General features: G+C 43.4%; 2 protein-coding genes across 6 annotated transcripts in view; both read right to left on the reverse strand.

Annotated features, from left to right (window-relative positions):
- The window catches only part of SCRN1 (secernin 1), a 113,448-nt gene that overhangs the window by 54,980 nt on the left and 33,809 nt on the right, over positions 1 to 24,659 (reverse strand). For all 5 annotated transcript variants that reach the window (XM_035020823.1, XM_035020824.1, XM_035020826.1 and 2 more), the window contains 2 exons: positions 14,575 to 14,734; positions 265 to 446 (listed from right to left, as the gene is read on the reverse strand). In XM_035020823.1, coding sequence (XP_034876714.1) covers positions 265 to 446; positions 14,575 to 14,734 — 342 coding nt within the window. The remainder of the gene's footprint in view (positions 1 to 264; positions 447 to 14,574; positions 14,735 to 24,659) is intronic.
- LOC118020922 (MICOS complex subunit MIC26) lies at positions 18,093 to 19,026 on the reverse strand. Its single transcript, XM_035020827.1, has one exon. It carries the CDS (start codon positions 18,981 to 18,983, stop codon positions 18,387 to 18,389), a length of 597 nt encoding a protein of 198 aa, XP_034876718.1. The 5' UTR covers positions 18,984 to 19,026; the 3' UTR covers positions 18,093 to 18,386.

Below are 24,659 nucleotides of genomic sequence, written 5' to 3' on the forward strand. Positions count from 1 at the left end.
CATGCGACCTTTTGCGTCTGGCTTCTTTCACTTAGTATAATGTCTTCAAAATTCAAGCATGTAGCACTTGGCTCGTTTTCATTGCTTTAATAATATTCCATTGTAATCTACTCTCTTTTTGTCCTATCACCTTGAACTTCGTATCAAAAGGCACACGTCTTCTTTGGGAGGCTTGTGTTACAAAATATGAGGTCTGGAGGAACATAAATCCTGTCCCCATTCCCCGCCTGTTGTGAGCAGTCATTCCAAAGAATCACCGTGTACCTGACCAGATCCATCCCCAGTAAGGCTTCCGTCTCCGCGGCAGGTTCTCTGGCATCGATGGCTTCATTGGCTATGCACACTCCGTGCTCGTTGGCCCCCATTTCTGCCCCCCAAAGCCAGGCAGGTCTGCTTATCACAATGGCATGGGTCCTGGGGACTTGGTCGATTGAAATGTAAGTGCACTGAAAAACGAAGACGGGAAAGAAAAGACCATCACCTGCCAGGATCCACTTAGTTTCCACCCTGGTACTTACACTGACCCACCACATGAGTTACAAACAGAGCCCCCAAAAATGAAAGGCCTCAGGAACACCAGACTTAAAAAACACCCCAAGTCTCAACGCAGCTCAAAGTGCGTTGCCAATCTGGTGTCGGTCTCTGGCTCAAGCTCAGTTTACCCACAGTGCTCACGGATCCAGCAGTCATCTTCCTCAACCAGGTGTTCAGCCAACCTCTGCCCCAAATATTCTGTCTGGTCAATTCAGTAGGCACAGAGGGCACCGGAGTTTCACACATACATGGCTATTTATTCTCATAGGCAAAAAAATCCTTCTGGATCAGTGGTTTTCAAACTTCTTTAAAGTTATAGAGCCCTGGGTGCCTGGGTGGCTCAGTCGTTAAGCGTCTGCCTTCGGCTCAGGTCATGATCCCAGGGTCCTGGGATCGAGTCCCGCATCGGGCTCCCTGCTCTGCGGGAAGCCTGCTTCTCCCTCTCCCACTCCCCCTGCTTGTGTTCCTGCTCTCGCTATCTCTCTCTCTGTCAAATAAATAAACAAAATCTTTAAAAATAAATAAATAAATAAAGTTATAGAGCCCTACTATAGAAGGAACTTTACCTGGAGGCCTAACATAGAAAGTGGATTGAAGGGAAAATGTGTTGCCTGAAGAACGGGGGTTCTTATGCCCCTGGCAATGATCCCAAGGGCTCCCTGGAACCCAGTTTGACAACCTCCACAATTGCTCTAGTGGTAGAAAAGGGAACATGATGATAATATTTAACATTTAACGAATGCATTAAATGCTCTCCTATACACTGTGCTTCCCTGTCTGTCTCATTTGATTCACACACTAAGCCTGTGCAGTGGACACACAAGGAGACTGTCCTGAAAGGGCATGTCTCTAACTGTGGTCAGGCCTGCAAGACATACCCCTTGGTGTTGTATATCCAACCTTCTCCTGGCTGCCGTGTCTTTACCTGGAAAACAAGTGAGCTACTCTAGATCAAACGATCTTTCGCCTCAGAAGCCTGCCTTCACACGACTTCTTACATAGAAGTGTGAAGATAATAAAAGTGGTCAAAGTGTGTTGAGGCAAATGGAAGATGGGGCATGGGACGAGCTCACTCAGAGCCTGGCCTGCTGGTTCATCCCTCTGCCTCCCCACATTGGGCCCATGGTAGAGCTCCCTTGGAGAAACTGGAAAACCACTAAGCTAGGTTATCCGTAAGGGGCCTCCTGACTCTGGCACTCTATCAGTCTAGGACATCCTCCGTGTGGTGGATGCAGCATGGAATTCAGGGCTCTAAATTACACAGAGCTCTTTGGCTCTCGGGGGAGAATTTTATCAGTGGCAGCAACCGTTTACATTTTAAATTGGGCACTGAAAAGCCTTGGCTCAACTGGGGCCTTGGATCTTTTTCTGCTTCAAGACCCAGTTATATCGACTGAATGCAGCCCAGAAAGTTATTTTGCATTGATTTTCCATAATCTCTAAACCTTAGGTAAGAGCTGAAACGAGTGTGGCATGCACACTCATTGATGAGGTGAGACACGTATCCTCATAATCCCTGTGGGGTGTCACTCTGCACTGGGATAATGTTGTTTCACTTGATAAATATTGGTAAACTTACAGCTAATTCAATCCAGAGACTCTCAAGAGACTCTTGAGTTTTTCATGGCAAACTGATAATAAAATACACTCTTGAAATGTTCTCCCCTATTCAGTTCCCAAAAGTTGTTTACTTTGAAAAACGATTCTGTTAGAGCAAAAACCTAGCCAAAGCAGCAAACTATGGTCCTCTGTGCTCTTCTAATTTGTAATTGAAATTTATATCTTATAATTGTGTTTTTTCATGTAAAAAGCAGTTCAGGCATTTGACCAACATTTTCCAAAACCCCTGTGCACACTGAGCTCCAGTGACAAATTCTGTCTTGAAAATAATGAGGAAATATGGAAGGAATTTAAGATTTTTTTTTAAGATTTTATTTATTTGTTTGAGAGAGCGCACGCACAAGCAGGGGGAGGGGCAATAGGAGGGAGAAGCAGGCTCCCCGCTGAGTGGGGAGCCTGACAAGGGGCTCAATCCCAGGACCCTGAGATCATGCCTGAGCCAAAGTCAGACGTTTAACCGACGGATCCACCCAGGCGCCCCTTAAGATTCTTTACAGATTTATCGTAAAGGTTTTTTTAAGGGAAGGAAAAAAGTAAAAATAAGAATGGGTTTATTTGGGGCGCCTGGGTGGCTCCACCAGTTCAGCATCCGACTCTTGCTTTCGGGTCAGTTTGTGATCTCAGGGTCTGGAGACTGAGCCCCACGTTGGGCTCCATGCTCAGCAGGGAGTCTGCTTGAGGTTCTATCCCCCTCCTTCTCCCTCCCCTTCTGGCCCTTCCCCGGCCCCTCACACGCACTCTCTCTCTCTCTCTCTCTCTCTCAAATAAATAAAATCTTAAAAAAAAAATAGAATGGGTTTCCTTATTTGTCTTCAAATTCGTTTTTACACATTCATTTCCATATCACCATTTACAGAGCACAAACCACACACAAGGCATTTTGTGCTAAGTGCTACTGGCAGATAAGTCAGTAAGGATGCCCAATTCCTGTCCTCTCAGTTGGGAAAGAAGGAGAAGGTACACATGCAAATTACCACGGCCACCAGCCCAACCTCAGTAGCTGTCACTGAAGCTGTAACGCCTATGTCACCTAATGTAGACTGCATCTTCCCCTTCCTCCCACCTTGTACATCTGATCAATCTGATCCTGCTTTTTTTTCACATTCCATTCCATTTATCCCTCTCCAAAATACTGTACAATTGACTCATGTACTGCATATGCTGTTCATTATGTCATCTCCCCCAGCTCCAAGATAAGCGCCGTAAGGGCAGGGAGATAGCTCCGTGGTTTAGTTCACTGATATATCTGAAATCTGGTACACACTAGGCATCAATAGATCTTTTTTTGAAAGAATGAATGAAGGAATGAATGAAGGAATAAGTGAGCAGCAAAGATCAGAGGGACATAATACAGGTTCAAAGAAAGAGGAAAATTATCCAAGTGACAGAGGCTTTATCAAGTGGTGACATCTGAGTTGATCTTGAAAAATGGGCTAGACATCAAGGTATTCCAGAAAGAGGTAAGAGCCAGAAAAGAGAGAGAGATGGGGATGTCAAAGGTGTGTTCATGGTCCGGGGACACCCTCCTCTGTGACGCTCAGGGTAGCTACTGCGATGGCATTGAGTAATAGGACTGCAAGAGCTCAATAAGTACTGACTGATAAAAATGTTGAAAACTGAATCCAAAAGACCATATGGTCTTCGTAGGAGTTCAAAATATTTGCAGCCAACTTGACACTTTTTTGCCAAACTCAGAATGAGGAGGAAGAAAGGAGATGCCCAACTAGCCAGATGGGCCAAATCAGCCCCTCCTAAGCACTCGGCTGAAAGCCAAAGCACCAGATCCCCTCATATGCTACACAGCGCGTGGGTAGGGAGATGGGGAAATGGGGGGGGTGCAGTGCGCCCAAGCCTCAGTGAACCTGTAACACACCCCCCTTAGGGCATCTCTGTCATGGACTACAGCAGCCTGGGCCTAACAAGGACCCTTCTGTGGCTGCAATTCACACACACTCCATTGTGTTTGGAATGTGACTGATCACACCCAGGTCAAAGCAGATGGTCATGCTTGTCTCATGTAGATTGGTTATCTAAGATCCTCGTCTGGGGGCAAACCTCATAAATAGGAAACGTTTACACAAGAGGTAATTAGCTAAAGTTTGTAAAGTCAGCCATCTAGAATGTGAACTCTGCAGGCAGTCATTTCTTTTTACAATAAAATTCACCGACCTTCACAATTGCCACCTCATTAATGAGGCAGACAGTAAATGCGATTGGAGGCAGCAGGGAAGGTCTCACCAGGAAAAAAAAAAAAAAAAAAAAATCCAAACAGCACCTGAAATCTTCTTTCAGCATGACAAAAACAATTTAGTATCAAGTCAAAATTCATAGTCAGATTTCTAGCAGAAAACAGAAACAAGAAAGAACACGTCCACCACTCAAAAGATCAGTCTTTCCAGGGATGGTTCTGGCCTCGGCTTTGGTGATGAAGCTGTTGAAGAGGTCTGCAGAGAAAGAGGAGCAAACCGGCTTGCTGCCCTACGGCCACTCCCACCCTGCCTTTAATAAAACAGATCCGTCAGCTAGCACGACTTCGGGGGCCAAGGCCACGTAACAACATAAGAATGTCCAGAGTGGGGCACAAGGTGAGGCATGCTGCTCAAGGTGGGCACTGCCTAATGCTAATCGTCGAGGTTTTAAAGGGGCCGCCTGCACTGAGCCTGTCCCCCTCCCAGGGGACCCGTGCCAGGTTGGAAGAGAGAAAAGATGAGCCTTGACAAAGCCCTAGAGACAGAGACAAAAGACAATTCTTCTGCAGAGCAAGCCCTTTCTTATTTTGTGTGATTGTGTCAAAAATGAAAAAGCAAAATCAGCTTCATGCTGTCGCCTACCCTTTGCACATTCCAGCACACTCTTTCTGGACATCACCCAGTGAAAGGGGAATAGAGACACTGACACAATAGATGTTTCAATTAAAGAAATGCAACCATTGTGCTTCCTACTGTACTCAGATGGTGAACACAACCGTGGCACCACCAGTGAAAACCGCTCTGAAATGAGTTGATGAGTCAGCCAGACTTCCTAGGGTGGGGGGAAAAAAAAAGAGCAGGGAAAATGGGACACTTTGGAGGAATATTTTTAGTTTTAGAAAATTTGCTCCTAAGGCAGCATTGCTAATTATCACTGAGGTTTTGGGGGGGTTGTTTTTGTCTTTTTTATTCTAGTGTCTTGCCTGCTACTTGACTGGTTTTTGAAAATGTGCCCTTAAGGTTCATATGATTCCAAATAAAGACAAAAAAAAAAAAAAAGAATGTCAGCCGCATTTTAGAAGAGCTGCTTTTTTATTTCCCTGAAGCCATTAGATCTTTGAGAATGGGCGGTGCAAAGGCCTGGGGTCGGAAACAGGGTTGGAAAAGGGGACACAGGAAGGCAGGCCCCTGCTAAGCCACGCTCCCATGAGGTGAGGGAGACACGTCTGGCTCCACACCAGGCTGGAGACTCCTGCCACTCCTGGGGCCAAAGAGAGCCGACAGGAAGACTGGCACATAGTCTGCCCACAGCCCTGGAGCTTTGCTTGGCTCTCTTTTATTCCAGAATAACCTGTGCTCTCCTACTGTATAGGAGAATCTTCAGAATGAATATTCAGACACTCTCCCCCGCAAAACACATGTACATCCCACAAACCACAAATATAGCTGCCATCTGGACAATGTTACTAACAATGTTACCAACTCTCATTAATGGGTAATTTTCTATTCTTCTTAAAACTATTTTTATCCAAGAAGAAAAAGGAAGTGATCTACCAAAAGACTGCCCCAAACTCTGAAAGTTATATAAAATCTCACTGGGGATACTGAACTCATACAGAACTTCATGTGGAGGAAAATATAAATAAATTAAAACACACTTTCCAAAAAAAAAAAAAAGGAAACAATGAAGACTTTAAACTTTAAAGGAAGGGGTAAAATGGAGATGGGGTTTATTATATAATAATAAGAGACTCTTTAAAGAAGCATTATGTGTCAAACCTGACTTGGCTATCAAGAATTCTGTCTCGGGGGGCGCCTGGGTGGCTCAGTCGTTAAGCATCTGCCTTCGGCTCAGGTCATGGTCCCAGGGTCCTGGGATGGAGCCCCGCATGGGGTTCCCTGCTCCGCGGGAAGCATGCTTCTCCCTCTCCCACTCGCCCTGCTTGTGTTCCCTCTCTCGCTGTGTTCCCTCTCTCGTTGTGTCTCTCTCTGTCAAATAAATAAATAAAATCTTAAAAGAAAAAAAAGAATTCTGTCTCAACTGAGGGTTGCTGGAGGGGTGGAGAGTGGGGGGATGGGCTAAGTGGGTGATGGGCATTAAGGAGGGCATGTGTTGGGATGAGCACTGAGTGTTGTATGGAAGTGATGACTCACTAAATTCTACTCCTGAAACCAATATTACATTATATCTTAACTAACTTGAATTTAAATTAAAAGAAAAAAAGAATTCTGTCTCCACAAATTGGGATATAATTATTCTCTGGGGGTATAAATGACGTCAACTTTACCTGAAATTCATTGTTTTCTGGGACAGTATTCTAATGTTGGATCCCTTGTTTCTTAAATAGAAGATTCAACCATATAAGAATAGACACACATACCCATCTATAGGCATACATGCACACACACACACATGCACACGCACACGCACACCATGCACTCACAGAACATCACAATCCAGGAAATTATTCATCTGCTTCCTTGACACTCCTATCTATAGGAAGGAGCAGGGCTTGAGGAAAAGTTGAGATGAGTTCTGTTATGCACAGTGGTACAGCATCCTCAGAGAGGACAGAGGGCCTTTCACAAATGTTTATCTATCCTACTCCGCATCCAAAAGTGACGTTGTTAAAAAAAAACAAACTCAGAATCCACAAGAGAAAAACTAAAGAACATAAAATGCTCCGATCTTCTAACTGTGCAGCTAAGCAAAAATGTGCAGTGTAATTTTAGAAACTGAGGAACTCTCCTAAAGGACCCTATTTCTTATTCTTCCAGCCTCAAGCAAAGAGAACTTGCCATAGAATAGAGGATCGATGGACAGAGTGAGGGAAGGAGGAAGGGTGGGTGAGTGGACGACCTGGAAGGGAAGACTGCCTGGAAGGATGGGCCAGCTGGAAGGGGAGGCGAGTCAGTGGATGAGTAATCAGGATGACTTTTAGCACAGAGTTATTCCCAGAAAAAGAATTCTTGGAACGTCAAAACTCAAGTATGAGGCTTCTAGGGAAACTGCAGAATATGTAAGTTTAAAATGTCGTGAAATGGCTGAGAAATAGATGGGGTTTTATGGGAACTTCTCACTCTTCATGGTTTAGAAAAATAATTTCCATATGCTAATGAGAGCTTTTATGAAAGTTACATGATACTTGTTGTGGATCATAAGCCCAGCTATGGAAAAGAACCCATCATTCTGTACTTGGGAAAGTTACAGGTGTAATTGTAAGGGAACTAAAGGGGTAAGAATAAATTTGAAAAGCAGATTTAGAACCATATGCTAAAGACAGGAGTTTGGGAACTGAGACCTGGAGTCATAGAATCTCTCAACACTAGTCAATTCTTTAAAGAAAAAGAAAAAGAACTCTTTTCACAATGTTCTCCTTAGAGTTTACAAAGTACTTTTTTTTTTTTTTTTTTTAGATTTTATTTATTTATTTGACAGAGAGAGACACAGCGAGAGAGGGAACACAAGCAGGGGGAGTGGGAGAGGGAGAAGCAGGCTTCCCGTGGAGCAGGGAGCCCGATGCGGGGCTCAATCCCAGGACCCTGGGATCATGACCTGAGCCGAAGGCAGACGCTTAACGACTGAGCCACCCAGGCGCCCTACAAAGTACTTTCAAATGTCAGTTCCCATGTGCTTCACAAAAAACTGTAAGGCAGACACAGTGGGTTTTATGATCACCATCTGGCAAATGAGTAAACTGAGTCTCAAAGAGGCTCAAAGACCCAAGGTGCAGGAAATGGGGATGGCAAGATCGGAAGCCAGGACCTCTGCATCTGGGGCCCGACTCATTCCACTGGTTTCAGGCAATCGTAAATTTCCATTGATTTATAATGGCAGAACATGCATAAAGTACTACATGTTCATAGAAGGATGGCAGTCTAAGGGCACCTGAGTGGTTCAGTCAGTTAAGCATCTGACTCTTGTTTTTGGCTCAGGTCACAGTCTCACGGGTCATGAGATAGAGCCCCAAGTCAAGCTCCACATTCAGCAGAGAGTCTGCTTGAAGATTCTCTCCCTCTGCCTCTCCCCTTATGCTCTCGTTCTCTCTCTCTAAAATAAATGAATAGATCTTAAAAAAAAAAAAAAGGGAGGGGGAGGACAGACTAGAGGGAGGTGGGGATATTGGTATTTAGGCCTTGAAGGATGCCTAAGAGTCTACCAAGTAGATGAGAAGAGGGGAGAGGAAGGACATTCTTAGCAAAGGACAGAATGAACAAAAGCACAGAGAAATGCAAGTGTGTTATTTATTCAAGAAATGATGAGCAGCTCAGTGTAGCTGGAACCTATGGTACAAGCTGAGAGGGGAAAACTAAGAATGAGGATAGAAAAGTAGTAGGAAATTGTACAACCCTATGGAGGGCAATTAGTACAAAAACTTTACCCCATGACCCAGCAATCCTGCATCTGGAAGTGTATCTAGAGACTATACTTGCACGGATGCAGGATGACTCATGTTCAAGGTTCTTCAGGGCTGACTTTCTGGACTAGCAAACAGTCCCAGTGTCTACCAACAGAGGACAGACTGAAAAATTATGGGATAGCTCCACAATGGACTACTGTGCATCTGCAAAAAATAGTAATAAGGACAATCTCTGTGTACAGATGTAGAAAATATCTTTAGAAATTATTATTAAACAAAAAAAAACATTGTAGACCTTTTTCGTGAGTTTGAAATTTTATATTTAAAAAATCAAGTTTCAGGGCGCCTGGGTGGCTCAGTTGGTTAAACGACTGCCTTCGGCTCAGGTCATGATCCTGGAGTCCCGGGATCGAGTCCCACATCGGGCTCCCTGCTTGGCGGGGAGTCTGCTTCTCCCTCTGACCCTCCCCCCTCTCATGTGCTCTCTCTCTCTCTCATTCTCTCTGTCTCAAATAAATAAATAAAATCTTTAAAAAAAAATTAATTAAAAAAAATAAAAAATCAAGTTTCAGAATAGTATATATAATGTACTACTTTCATGAAAAAAGTGAGAAAATAAGGCTAAGTATTCATATTTGTTTGCATTTGCATAAAACACTAGAAGGATGTGCAAAAAATTAATAAGAAGGGTTATATGGGATGGGAATCAGAGTGAACAGCAATATGGGGGAGTAAGACTGCTCACAGTAAACCTTTTCAATATCACTTAATCTTTGAACCACATGAATACATTACCTATTCAAAATGTAAAATTACATTAAAAAGCATCTTTACTTTTTAAAAATATTCCAAATGAGTTAAAAACTATGTCCATACAAAGGCTTGCACATAGGAGGGAAGCAGGGCTAAGAAACAAAACAAAACAAGAAACCAAAAAGAAAGCAAAAAAAAAAAAAAAAAAAAAAACCCAAAAAACCTGCACACAAATGTTTACAGCAACTTTGTTCATAATTGCCAAATCTTGGAAGCAACCAAGATGTCCTTCAATAGGTGAACGGAAAACTAAACTGTGGTTCATCCAGACAGTGGGATATTTTTCAGCACTAAAAAGAAATGCACTACCAACCTGGAAAAGATATGGACGAACTCTGAAAACATAACTACTAAGTGAAAGGATCCAGTCTGAAAAGGCTACACGCTATAGGATTCCAACTATATGATATTTTGGAAAAGACAAAAACTATAGAGACAGTGAAAAGATGAGGGGTTCCCAGGGGTTAGGAAGAGATAAACGAATAGGCAGAGCACAGAGGATTTTTAGGGCAGAGAAAATATTTTTTATGATGCTATAATGGTGGATACATGTCATTATATACATCTGTGAAAAACCATTAAAATATACAACACATAAAGCTAACCGTAATGTAAACGATGGATTTTAGTTAATAATAATGTATCAATGCTGGCTCATGGATTATAACAAATGCACCACACGAAGGCAACATGTTAATGATAGGTAAAGCTGGGAGGCCTCAGGATGAAGGGTTAATATGGGAACTTTCTGCTCATTTGTCTGTAAACATAAAACTGTGTTAAAAAAGAAAAGCCTGTCAAAAAATTTTTTCAAGATTTTATTTATTTATTTATTTATTTGACAGAGAGAGACACAGCCAGAGAGGGAACACAAGCAGGGGGAGTGGGAGAGGGAGAAGCAGGCCTCCCGCAGAGCAGGGAGCCCGATGCGGGGCTCGATCCCAGGACCCTGGGACTATGGCCTGAGCCGAAGGCAGACGCTTAACGACTGAGCCACCCAGGCACTCCAGAAGCCTATCAATCTTAAAAAAGAGAAAGGGAAAGGGAGCCCAGTGCCAGTCAGGATGAGTTCCAAATGGCATACAAATCAGCCCGGACTCTCCTCCTGTAAACACAACCGTTTTTAAACAAGGCAGTGACAGAGTTGTGCTCTGAAAATTCTGGTGACCCCGAAGGCTGAAGGATCTACGAAAAAGAGAGCCAGCGACCAATAAGCCGATGATAGCAGAAGGGAGATGGGGGTGGTTCTGAATGAGCAGGGGCCCTGGGAGGAGACAGGAACTTGGGAGCGTAAGCAACAGGACTGGTGGCAGCCGTCCTCATGCATCCAGGGATGCGTGGGGGGAAAATGAGGGTCCAAGTTTCCCTCTGGTTTCTAAATTAGACTATGTGGCAGACAATGGTGCTGACAGAGGCAGAAGAACAAACGAGATGGGGAAAATGAACCTGGTGTTTGACCTGTGACGCTATTTTATTACCTGCAGAATACGGATGTGGAAATGTAGAGAGTCAGCTCCAAACACAGGGACGGGCAACTCAGAAAGGAGGTCAGGTTGCCTTGGAAACGAATTCCAGTAGGTATCAAACTGCACTTGTTTATGCCAGGGGACATCACTGAACCTCCCCAGTGTAGGTGAGTGATAATGTAACATGCGTTAGCAAGTGAAAGAAACCTAGTCTATTTTCTACCCTGACTACCCGTGAAAGTAAAATGCTGAGTTATTTAGCCTATCCCTCCCAAGAGAAAACACGTTTTTCTAAAATATCTATTTCAGACATATTTATAAATGGCGCTTGTATGATGCTGTGGTCACTATGGCTACTGACAAGGGACCCCAAAATTTAGTGGTATAAAACAACCATGTATTATGCTCATGAGTTCGACGGCTCAGGAGTTTGGACAGGACGCCACAGAGATGGCATGTCTCCACTCCACAGTGTCTGAAGCCTGGAATTGTCTGAAGGGACATTCACTCACACATCCAGCAGTTGGCTATGGGCTGACACTGGTTGTTGGCTGAGGGACTTCGGTGCCTGTCCATGTGGGCCCCTCCCTATGTTCTTCGTATGTGGGCTGGGTTGGGTTCCTTCCAGCAGAGTGCCTGGATGCTTAGGGTCAGATCCCGAGAGTGAGAGACTCCGTGCTGAATTCTTTTAGGACCCGGCCCTGGAGGTCACATGGCATCATTTCCACCAGCCTACACTGGTCAGAGCAAACACAAGCCCTCACCAAGATTCACGGGGGCGGGGGGGGCCTAACCCTCCCCTCTCCACGGAGGAGTGTTCATCACACTGTAAGAAGTGCATGTAGGACGGGATTGGCTGCAGCTATCTTTGGGAAATTAAATCTGCCCACATGAAAATCAAAGTATTGTTTCAGTCGGCATGACTCTGAAAAAAAGCAACATTAAGGGAAGACAGACAGGGAAAGTCGAAATAACTCAAATCTGCAAACTTCACCTACGCCCAGTGCACTCGGTTCTGAGAACAGAGAAACATTCAAACCCAAACAACATGGACATTGAAACATTAATGAATACCCACTTAAAAACCAGCACGATCGAGCACCAGCACGATCGAGCACCTGGGTGGCTCAGTCAGTTAAGTGTCTGTCTTCGGCTCAGGTCATGATCCCAGGGTTGTGGGATCGAGTCCTGTGGTGGGCTCCCTGCTCAGGGGGGAGTTTGCTTCTCCCTCTGCCCCTCACCCCGCTTGTGTTCACTCTCTCACTTTCTCTTTCTCTCTCAAGTAAATAAATAAAATCTTAAAAACATGTATATTTAGGCGTTGCTTACAACATTAATAAATAAATAAATAAATAAATAAAATAAAATAAAATAAAACCTAGCATGATCACCAGAGAACCTAGCACTCTTCTCTGCCTCTACAAAAGAAAAGTCCTGAAGTTTAGGGGCTCGGACCCAGTTAGTGGTGCAACAAGAGAGGAGAGTGGTGCTGAGAAAGTCCTACGGGAGACAGGCTGTCACTGCCCCAACCGCACACAATCCATATGCCAAGTCACACTCCGTGCTGCCTGGCTGTGTCACCGCCTCTGCTCAATGCACCTAACAGCAGCTCCTCACAGAGCTCTGTTGCTCTTTGGTGCTGCTTAGTTGCCTTTAAAGGACTGAAACAGGTAAAGATTCAGATAAGAAAATAAAACACACGTTGATGAATACCCCTTTAAAACTTAGCACAATTACCGAAAAAAATCAGTTTATCTCAGAAAGCACAGAACACCAACGAGTAGAGGTTTATGTCAGTAGAAAGAGCTCATTAATTTACCCACCCCCAATTTTTTTCTCTATATTCTTCATCCTTTAACAAACAGCTACCACTGAAACACATACACACAAATAAATACACCATAACCAAGAAGTTTATTCCATGAATGCAAAGATGGTTCAATTTATCAGATAAATTGAAAGAAAAAAAAATTAAGTGATTATCTCCGTATCACTAAAAAAAAAAAACAAAAAAAAACCTTTAACAAAATTTAATACCTATTCTGGAGGGTTTTTTTTTTTAACCACGAAAATAAAAATTGATGTATATTTTTAACATGATAAAACTATATAAATCTCAGCCCTAAAGCCGATATCTGAATGACTGGAGAATCACTAGAGGCTGCCGCACTCAGGTCAGGAACAAGACAAAGATAACCACTACCGCCACTAAATATTAACACTGAATCCAAGCTATCGGCCAATCAGACAAGAAAACAGAGATGTAAGAACAATCAGACTATCTCTGTTTGCACGTGTTGATAACAACAAACCTGGAAAACCCAAAAGGATCAATGATAAAAGCTGACACAACCAATGAAAGAATTTAGTAAAATAGCAGACGATAGAATTGACATAAAATAGCCATCGCAAAAGTTTGACAGTACACTCTGGGAATATGGAAAAACAGGCATTGTTCCATTGTTAGTAGAAATGCAAAAGTATACCACCTGTGTGAGGAAATAAGATAATATCCCAAAAAATTACACACTTATTTACTCTGTGGTCCAACAATCCCATTTTAGGTATCTATCCCAGAGAAGGATTGACAAAAACTGATTTATAAGTACTCAGAATAGGAATTGATGGATAATTTTTTAACATGATACATTACACAAACCAAGGCCAGATATTGTGACAGATACACCGGGCTATCAGTCCCTTCAAAATACAACAACGTGGGCACCTGGGTGGCTTAGTTGGTTAAGCGACTGCCTTCGGTTCGGGTCATGATCCTGGAGTCCCGGGATCGAGTCCCGCATCGGGCTCCCTGCTCAGCGGGGGGTCTGCTTCTCCCTCTGACCCTCCTCCCTCTCACGCTCTCTGTCTCTCATTCTCTCTCTCTCAAATAAATAAATAAAATCTTAAAAAAAAAAAAAATCAAAATACAACAACGTATCTGTAACAACAAAAGACTGGAAAACAACCCAAATGTCCAGCAACATGGGACTGATGAAACCATGATACATCCATAGAATGGAACACTCTGTAGCTCTAAATGAGGAATGAAGAATAGTACCTCTATTACCATATGGAGTGATCTCTAAGATATGTTTTAAGTTGAAAAAAGCAAAGTGGACAAAAGTGTACATGGCACGCGACCATTCATCTAAGAAAAGGGAAAATGGGATAAATGAGTGTGTGTGTGTGTGTGTGTGTGTGTAGTTTATTACATACATAGGTAACTTTTTAAATGGAAGGACAAACCAAAAGAACTTTGAAAACATGGAATATCTATAGGAGAAAAAGTAAGTAGAGTAAATGAGACAAAGCTAGATACCAGACTTCTATGAATACACCTTCTTTTGTACATTTGACTTTGGAACCATGTAAACGTTTTACTTAATTATAAAACAAGGACTATAGCCATGAGTGTAGTATTATTCCCCATGTGATCCTGTTTTTAAGGCCGCGAACAAATCTGCGTGGGCTCAGGAATCAAGAGAACCGACAAGCCAGTTCTGGCCAGTGAGCCGACTTAGGGAGAGGTGCGCTGGGCCAAGCCGGAGGAAGGGAATGCGCACCAAGGAGAGACTGTAACATGGGGCTTACCTCAACCTTGCTCTCGGGTTCATGATCAGCAGCTGAGAAATACATGACCTCCTGAACTTCATCCCTGGGCCGAGCTGAATTTTTCCCAAACACCACCAGCCCGTCCTTAGCACGCGGTGGGAAGGCCACGAAGCAGTAACTTGGAGGAGGGGCAGCCATCCTGCAAAGAGAGAGAGAATGCCAGGGGCGGCCTGGAAGCAGCTGTGACGTGGGACATTCCAACAGTGAGTTCTTCAAACACACTGCACCAGTGAACATCGTCTTCGTATTGAACTGTGTGCAGCTAGCGCATTAAGAGACACCAGCTGGGGGGCGCCTGGGGGGATCAGTCGTTAAGCGTCTGCCTTCGGCTCAGGTCATAATCCCAGGGTCCTGGGATCGAGCCCCGCATCGGGCTCCCTGCTCCGCGGGAAGCCTGCTTCTCCCTCTCCCACTCCCCCTGCTTGTGTTCCTGCTGTCGCTCTCTCTTTCTCTCTGTCAAATAAATAAAGTCTTTTAAAAAAAAAAAGAGAGAGAGAGATGCCAGCTGGCACGTGAAGCTGGGCGCCCGGAGTAGAGTTACAGAGCCACCGAGACAAGATAGTGTTTAGTACTCCACGGGAGTAAACGAGCTCAGATTTGCCACAAACTGCAGTCAGGGGCAGCCAAAAGCTCAATGACGTAAGAGAAAAGAAAGGAGGTTATTGTTCCCGGCAGAAAACACAAACAGACTGCAATCTGTCACAGTAATAGAAAAATAAATAAATACACTTGCAACAGTGTCCCATGCAAGTGTCTCGGATCTAGAGTTGTGTGGCTTCCACCTAATGGATTTGGGGGTAGTGATAGGGAAATGGGTCTAGAGAGAAAGTGAAAGGATACTCCCCCTATTTTATATATTTTTGCTCTACCTCACTGACATGACGCTCGGGGATCTCTTGGTTTTCCTCCAACCTCCTCAGTGCTCCTGGGCTGGCTCGTTCTCTTCGACCTGGCCACTGAGCTTCCTCACTGCTTTACTCCTCTTTCCTCGTTTCACGCTCCTTTCTCTCTGGGAAAGCTCATCCATGCCCATTGGTCACTCATGTGGCTGTGACCTACACAGTCAATCCCAGCTCAGTTCTCTCCTGGAGCTTTGGACCCATAGATCCAAATGCCTTCCTGATACCCAAAGCTGATTTCATCTTCTCCCCCAAACATCCAGAACTCAAAAACTATCTTTATCATCTGCTTCTCTGTTACCTAGCATACCACCAAATTCCACCTGTTGACTTGATCTTCTAAATCCCTTTGGAAACTCACCACTTCTCCCCATCTCCACTACCACCACTCTGCACCAAGCCGCCATGTCTAGCCTGGATCCCCACGGTAGTCTCTTAAGGGGTTACTGCATAATCACTATTATGCTCCCTCCAAAACACTGGCACACGGCAGCCAAAGCGATCTTTTTAAAAGAAAAATTTGATCATGTTAGTCTTGTCACTCTGCTTAAAATCCTTCAGAGGTTTCCCATGGTTCTTAAAATTAAGACCAAAATCTGATCAAGCTCATGCCTCCTCCCCAACCTCAACTCCTGCCACTTACCATTCCACACTCTCAACTGCAGCACCCAGGCCTTTTTCCAGCCCTTCTGATCCTCACAGGGCCTTTGCACATGCTTCACTCCTCTCTCTGAGCACTCCTCTCTCTGTTCCCTATACCAAAACCATTTTTCCTAGCTAACCCATACTCCCTCATGTACCAGCTCACGTATCAGTCGAATTTACGTCACCATACTGTATGCTCTCATAGAATCCCACCTTTTTCCTTAATAGCAAATCCCAATCTGAAATATTTGTGTGATGATTTTATTACCAACAATCAATACTTGGTCTTTCCCCCCAAAGTCTAAGTTATATGAAAGGGAGAGGACCATGTCTCTTTTGTACACCACTGTAAACCCAGCTATACACAAGGTCTTCTGCAAGGTAGCTTTTCAAAAAATAATAAACAAGTGCTCTTTTCTTCTTTCTTAGAACTGAAGCCAACCATGCCTCTGTACCCAGGTAGAATGCCCTGCCCTTAGTCTGTGCATATCCTTCAGGATCTGATTCAAAATCCCTTTCTTTCAGGACACCTTCTATAAAGGAATCTGCCATTTTCTCAGCATCCATATGCACTAAAGCATCCAGTTTGTTCTAGGATGATGTGCATGTGTTTCTTGTAAATGTACTGCTTCGAATGTTTCAAACAAAGACCCCTGAGGGCAGGGCCCAGACCACCCAACTACAGCAGCCCCTTTCCCAACCCCCTATCATGGGCATTCAACAAACATTATCTATTAAACCAACTATCATTTTTGTGTCATCAGTCATCCGACTTAGGTGTGTTTTATTTTACGATTCCAAAATATGAATGAGAAGGAAAGCAACATTCTCAGCAAAGCCACTGGGGTTCAAAACTCACCCTCACCACCTACTACTGTGTGACCTTGAGCAAGTCACTTCACCTCTCTGGGCCTAGGTTTTCTCTTCGGCAAATGTTTGGCCCCAGCCCGTAAGTTTATCATCAGTATCAGATGACATGATGCTTGAGAACAGATTTTGCAAACTGTGGAGGCTACATGAGTATAAGGTATTTTATTTGGGTTTAGACTGTTCAAGCAGAGCAGCATCTCAACATTTCTACAGGGCAGGCAACCAAAACCAAAACATCTCATTCATAACTGGAGCAGTTGTCATTCTGAGTTTGGAACCATTTTTTCGAGGGGCCCTATTGCTATGTCTGCATCCAGGCTGCTTCATGTTAGTCTGTCCCTGCACACACACATTGTGCAGGGCGGGCCCCTCCCAGGGTCCTGAGAAGCGGGGGAGCCCATAGCTCTGAAAATCACTCCCCCTCTCAGCTCAGAAAAATGTCCCCCCGCCTTTGTGAGAAAGAAAAGGCAGGAAGATCAAGAAACCCCAGTTCCTTCTCCCATTATCCTTTCCTATTTCCACAAAAACGCCATTATCTTCAGACTTGAGGGGTAGGAAGCGATCAACCAAGACTCTGCACGTGTAAGAAAAACCTAGAATAATTATAAGATAAAATGCATTAATAGCGAGTTCCTAGAATTTCAGGGTGGGAAGAATTGCTGGCTGAGCCAGATAAGGTGAAAACCCAGACAATAAGGTGGAGAAAGGGTACATTCACCTGTGTCTGTCTGCCTCCCACGTGTGATAGGACTTCCCTTCCTTCTCCATCATTGGGTCATTTCAAAAGTGCTGGTGTCTCATCCATGAGCAGAACCTTACTTTCCTTGGCCCTTAAAAATAGTAGCAATCCACTGGTCTTGCATTTATGAGATATATCTATAGAAAATAAATAAAACTCGCAGGGTTTTTGACTAGCACCTATTCTATTCTTCAGCCAGGACATCTGCCTGGTTAGCAAGTCATATGAATCACGTGATCATGATCTGGATGTAGGCAATAGAAGCCCAGGGATATGTGGGCCCAGGGAGGCTGGCTTTTCCATTGCATCTTGAGAAAGACTGGGAATACCAGAAGGGAGCAGAATTTTTTTTTTTTTAATTTGGAATTTTAATTATGTACATAAATAGCAACTTGAGAACGAGGAGTTCTAAGGCTAGACATTATCTCTAGGTGAAAGGATTTCCGATTAGTCCACTTGCAGTATGGCATCACCCAAGATAACAAAGAAGCCTAGTATAGTTTGTCCTGAAGAAGAAAGCCAATTTACTATATTCAGTACTGACTTCTCTGCCATTTCTCTGTAGAAATACTGGTTTACTGCATGGAGTTTCCAATGTTTACCTATAACTGATTAAAATGGGCAGAGCATGGAGCATTCTATTTATTTCCAGGTGAATTCTTCACATTTCCTGGCTTTTGAAAGTTCTCCTTCCACAAATCTTCTATGACTATGTATCCTCGTAAACCCCAGTCATATAATTTCTCCCCACTGACCTGGACAAATACGATGGCTTGTTGTGGATAATAAAGAGAGGCAGCAAGTCCCATGAATCCAGGTGGATACACCAGCTTCTTTATTTTTGAACCTCTAGCCAAAAGAAGCCCAACAATGCCAGCAAAACCAATAACACCAAGTCTTGGAAAAAAACCAGGAGGTGCATTTTGGAGATATTCATAGCTGCCTAACCCCCATTGAACCAAGCTCTGCATCCTGGGCTTAGTTTGTGAGTACATTTCCTGACACCAACTTGTATATGGCTCGCAGTAATGTCGGAGATGTGAAATGCTTTCTTCAAGTGGGGTCCTTGGCTCCTCCACATATTTAGATTGACCCTCAGGGACGGAGTAGAGTGAAAGCTCATTAACTTTCACAGAAGTTTTGTGAGGTGAGTCCTTTTTAGGTGATGCATAGACTCTGAAGGTGAGCAGACTCAGGCTGGCTGGCCCCACAGACCTCTGAATTACCTTGAACATGCTGCTGGCAGAGGTGGCTCTGGCGGGGTGGGAGCAGAATTTTAATGTCTATTTTTTTTTTTTAATGCTAAATGAACTAGCAAACTGTGTAACACATCCAGTAGCAAACTAGCCAAGGATAACTGTCCCTTTATTTTTCCTGGATCACCATTCTAGACACTGACTAGCCTCAGAGATGACTTGGATCCTTTTCTACTCTCTAGATCAGTGCTGTCCCAAAGAACTTTCTACCTTGATGGAAATGTTTGATCTCCACTGACCAATATGGTGGCCATTAGCCTCATGCAGCTATTAAAGTATAGTTAGTATAATTAAGGAACTAAATTTTTATTACAAACTGTAACTAGCTTAAATTTAAATAGCCACACATAGGTAGTAGGAATGCTATTGGACAGAGCAGCATTACAACTTCCCAATAAGCCCAGAAATGAAGATTTTCATAGCCTTCCAATGATCCCCAAAGTGTTTCTTCGTGAAGCCCTCCACAGATTCTAATGACAAAATATGCTACCATCTATAAAACTGAATTAGCAAAGAGGAGGTAATACGCTTCCAGAAGACTGAAAACAAATGTTAGGAAGTAGCTACTAACTCACCAGGTGGACTGAGTTTAAGTAAGCTCTTTTCTCCAAAAGCTAAAGGTAGTCATAGCCCTGGATGCCAATTCCATTTCTCTTGATGTGAGTCTCATATTCCTAACTCTGAATACACCATGAGCATGTTCCCCATTGCTGCCTGCAAATCTTGGGGGTACCTCTCCAGTCAATTCCACTCTTTACCTCCTGAATGAACTTTGGAGACCTTCACTTCTCGTCAAACCTCCACCTACCTCCTCTAAGTGGACATCTCACCTCCTCCTGCACAAAGAAGAAATGGCCAGGGGAGGGAGACTGTTTCAGAGGTACGATAAGCAGCTTTGAAGGTCCTGTGGCTGGAGGAAGGGCAAGCAGCCAATAAATCAAAAAGCCAATGCAGCTGAGGCCAGAGAGAATGGGGAAGAGGCCGGAGAAGCAGGTAGACAGGCCGGTCCACGTTGAGCCTCGCAGACCACGGCAAGGGCTGTAGCGTCTATCCCATGATGGACATGGAGGTCTAACCCCACTGAAGGCTTTTAAGTCAAGTGTTAGGTAGGGACTGGAGCCGGTGCACAGAGACAACTTTTCAAAGAAGGTGGCTTTGAGAGAGAAGAGACAGCTCATTAGATGTAAAGGAAGGGGTCAACAAGTAATTGTATTTCTATGTATCTACCCTAAGAAAAGATCAGGAACATGGACAAGTTTCGTGCACAAAAACGTTTATCACAGTGGTATTTATACAGGTGGAAAACTGAAACTTAATCGTCCAGCATCAGAGTCATAGCTTAACAATTCATGCTACAGCAATGCTATAAGACCATTAAAAACGTTTGCAAAGAGTTTTTAATGGCATGGCAAAATGGCTGGGAAGGAAGATCCAAAATGAATTACTTTAATTATGTAAAAATACACATAGAAAAGACTACAAGGAAATGTGCCCAAAATATTAGCCTGACCACTGAATTCTAATTTTTTCATATTTTCCTTTGATTTCCAATTTCCCTACAAGTATTTATACTTACATAAACACAAAAATGATTTTTTAAAATAAACGTAGTGGATAGCACCAATTTGGGAATTTTTTTATTTTTTTTAAAGATTATTTATTTGACACAAAGAGAGACAGATAGAGAGAGAGCACAAGCAGGGGGAGCAGCAGAGGGAGAGAGAGAAGCAGGCTCTCCGCTGGGCAGGGAGCCCGACGCGGGGCTCGATCCCAGGATCTCGACATCATGACCTGAGCCGAAGGCAGACGCTTAACTGACTGAGCCACCCAGGTGCCCCGGGAATTTTATTTTTTTAAAGATTTATTTCTTTATTTGACAGAGAGAGAGAGAGAGAGAGAGATAGGGAGGGGCAGAGGGAGAAGGAGAGAGAGAATCCTCAAGCAGACTCCCTGCTAAGAGCGAAGCCCAACGAGGGGCAGGACCCAGGACCCTGAGATCATGACCTGACCTGAAATCAAGAGTCAGACACTCAACCAACTGAGCCAGCCAGGCCCCTGGAATTTTATTTTAAAGAAAACACTTTGGCTCTACTTCTATGTCCTCATACATCTAAAGTTTCAAAACTGGCCAATTCTTATGAGTTATAGTTAGGATGACACTTGCTATTGAGCTCTAACTGACATACATTATATTAGCTTCAGGTGCATAATGATTCAGTATTTGGATACATTGATTCAGTATTTGGTTACACTGCAAAATGATCACAGTATGTCTAGTTAACATCCATCACCACACATAGTTATAGAATGATTTTGCTTGTGATGAGAACTTTTAAGATCTACTCCGTTAGCAAGTTTCAAATATGCAATATAGTACTATTAACTATAGTCACCACGCACTGCCTGACATCCCCCAAGACTTATTTATTTTGTAAGTGGAAGTTTGTGCCTTTTGGCCACCTTCAGTCATTTTGTCCATCCCTCACCCCCCCAAGGATGAAATTTTTTATTCAGCATTATTACAGTTATTCTCTGATACTTTCTTCTACTTTTTTCTACAGCCTGCCTACTTCAGTGTTGCTAAAGGAGTAATTTTCATGACTATTATGCACACAAAGGGCGGGCAGGCCTCTAACAGCGCTATCTCCTCTATTAAGGTGAAAAAAAAAAAAATAGGCCCTTCAGGAAGTCAATTCTCTGCTGACCCCAAGAGGCAATGCTTCTGAAAGTGATTCAGGGAAACTCCATTTTGTTCCTATTATCTGTCAAAATACTAGTTACCATACCAGATAGTTACACTACAAAAGAAAAAAAGAAATCTGACAAGCTGACACATCTATATACTGTATAAAACATGCATTTTGAAATCTTTGTTTACAAGATTTTTATAAATTATTAAATTGTTCATGCATGACACCAGAATAAGATCTTTTTCCTCCCTTTCCCTCAGTAACCTGATATAGTATTATGATGCGATATCCTCCTCCACAAAGAAAAGTGAGCTAAAATTCAATGAACTCCCAATCGCACATGCTAATATAGAAACGTACTGCATGAAAAAGTGTTCACTGTTTATATTCGGCTTTGGAAAACACAGTATGACCATTTGATAACGGATTTTCTATCATAATACTCTCTACTTAAACCAGCATTAAAATGAGTAGACAGAACTCATTCAGAAATAAAGCTATGATCGATGGCTTTTTAAAAAACTTGCCTGTTTGGGGGCACCTGGGTGGCTCAGTCATTTAAGCGTCTGCCTTCAGCTCAGGTCATGATCCCGGGGTCCTGGGCCCCAGCTCAGTGGGGAGACTGCTTCTCACCCTCCCTCCCATTGCTTGTACTCTCTCTTGTGCTCTCTGGCTCTCTCTCAAATAAATAAAATCTTAAAAGAAAAAAACCCAAAACAAAACCTTGCTTGTTTTGAGATGCAATTCGTAAGCCATTTTCTGAGTCATGGGGACCTGAGGAGGGGGTGAGGAGCATTACACTCCAGGCCTGAAATGGAACCTAGGTGGATTTAAAACCGTGTTTTCCAAACTGCATGTTGTGGCCCTTTTGAGGGTTACGAAATCATTTCAGTGGATAGGATCAGCGGTTTTTTTTGAATAGGCAAGCATTTTTTTAATAAAAGAATACAGGCATCACACTTAATAAGGGTAAGTGTTGTTACAAGAACCTTTAAGTTCGGGTATATACACATACACATGTAAGTGTGTGCATGAACTGGGTTGAGATACAACATCTCTCTTACTGTGGGTCTCATGCAAAAATCTTTAAAAGCAACAGCTTAAAGGGTAGGTCTACTGAATAAGGCTTCTTTGTGATAAATACCAATTAGGATTCTTGCCAAGTTAGCGATCAACTAATAGTTCCCATTCATGAAACACTCCAATGCAACTCCCGTAGATGGTTAAACCGACAGACATTTCCTAAGATGTACTTGCTAAGAATATTTTAAAGTACATTTTTCTGTAACCTGTACTGTATATTTTCTCAAACTGGATTATTTTTCACGTTCTATGCTGCTGGAAGACTGGAGGCTGGGAGAAGGATGTGAGTGGCAATTATTAAAACATCAGGTAGCCAGTACTGTTTCTGTGGTGGAGAAAAGGAGTCAGATTATTCACCAGTTGGAATGGTAAGAAAAATTCCTTCTCCCAGCCCCCGCCTCCAGCCACATCTCTGTATAAGCCGCCCGGCTTCCTTTAGGTGAGCCCTGTCCAGGAGAAATTTCTGCGATGATGGAAATGTTCTTTGTCTGTGCTGCCCAATACAGTGGCCACTAGCCCGATGGGGCTACTGAATACTTCAAATATGGCTAGTGCACATGAGGAGCTGAATTTTTAATTAATTTAAAATTAAAGAGGCAACATTATACTAAGTGAAATAAGCCAACCACACAAAAACAAATACTGTATAATCTCACTTCTTTGAGGCTGCTACAGTAGTCACATTCATAGAGACAGAAAGTAGAAAGGGGGTTGCCAGGGGCCGGGGTGGGGAGGGGGAATGGGCATTGTTGTTTAACGGGGACAGAGTTTCAGCTTGGCAAGCCAAAAAAGTCCTGGAGGTTGGTTGCACAACAATGTGAATATACTTAACAAAACTAAACTGTGTACTTAAAAATTGTCGTTAAGATGATAAATTTATGTTATGTGAATTTCACCACACTTAAAATTTTTTTTTTTAATTAAATAGCCACATATGGCTAGAGGCGGCGGAACCGTAACCCCACAGCTTTAGAGATGGTGCTGTCCTCTGTGGTGACGTCCCCCTACGCTGTTTCTAACCACCACTGTCCTCCTTATCAAGCTGCTTTCAGGAGTCGTGGCTCCTCATGGGAACAAGATGTTCAAGCATCCCCGGGGCTCCCTGCACAGAGGCTGCATCTTCACGCTCTGGCTGGTGACTGCAGGCTGCGTGCAGGCGTGCAGGGCTGGAGCATGGTACCCCTGTAACTAGGAGACCACTTAAAGAATGTCTAGACAAGGAGGGAGGAAGCCGCAAGCGAGAGAAGGTCTTTGTCCTCAAGTCCAGTGAGTTGTTATTGCAGGGCATGAATGCTCTGCGCCTGAGTCAAGCAGGGGTTTTCTTTGCCTGACTGCCAAACCGTCTTGCCCTTTTATCTCCGTGAAGCTCCCGAGGGTCTGTCCCTCATCAGTCACCTTACCCAATAAGAAGAAAGCCTTCAATTGCCTGAGAGGAAGAAAATGACTGTCTCTATAAGCTAGAGGCTTATTAACTGTCTCGCAAGGAACTGTGACAAAGTGCTTTTACTTGCACACAAAAATGAAACCCAAATGTCCAACAAGGCTCCCTTACTCTGCAAGCTCCCAGTTTTACCAAGCGGACTGGGTAAGCTTAAATCCAGGCTGTGTGAATTACCAGCTTCCAGAAAAGCCAGGGAGACATTATTTTATACTATTTATTGATAAATTCATTTAATTATTGACATTCCTGCTGAAGTGAAAACAGGATAAAGGGTAGTCAGTTACGACTTGGTTTTTCTGTCGTAGATCTACTGTTGGGATTGTAAAGAATATATAAGGTGTTTGAGAAAGGAATTATCTAACTAGAAATTGGATGTAAATGCTAACTGAAACCGATGAAAGGGTCCTCAAAGGGTGCCTGGGTGGCTCAGATGGTTAAGCG

This window comes from Mirounga leonina, unplaced genomic scaffold (genome assembly GCF_011800145.1).
Source record: "Mirounga leonina isolate KUSES-001 unplaced genomic scaffold, KU_Mleo_1.0 Mir_174, whole genome shotgun sequence".
Lineage (NCBI taxonomy): Eukaryota > Metazoa > Chordata > Mammalia > Carnivora > Phocidae > Mirounga > Mirounga leonina.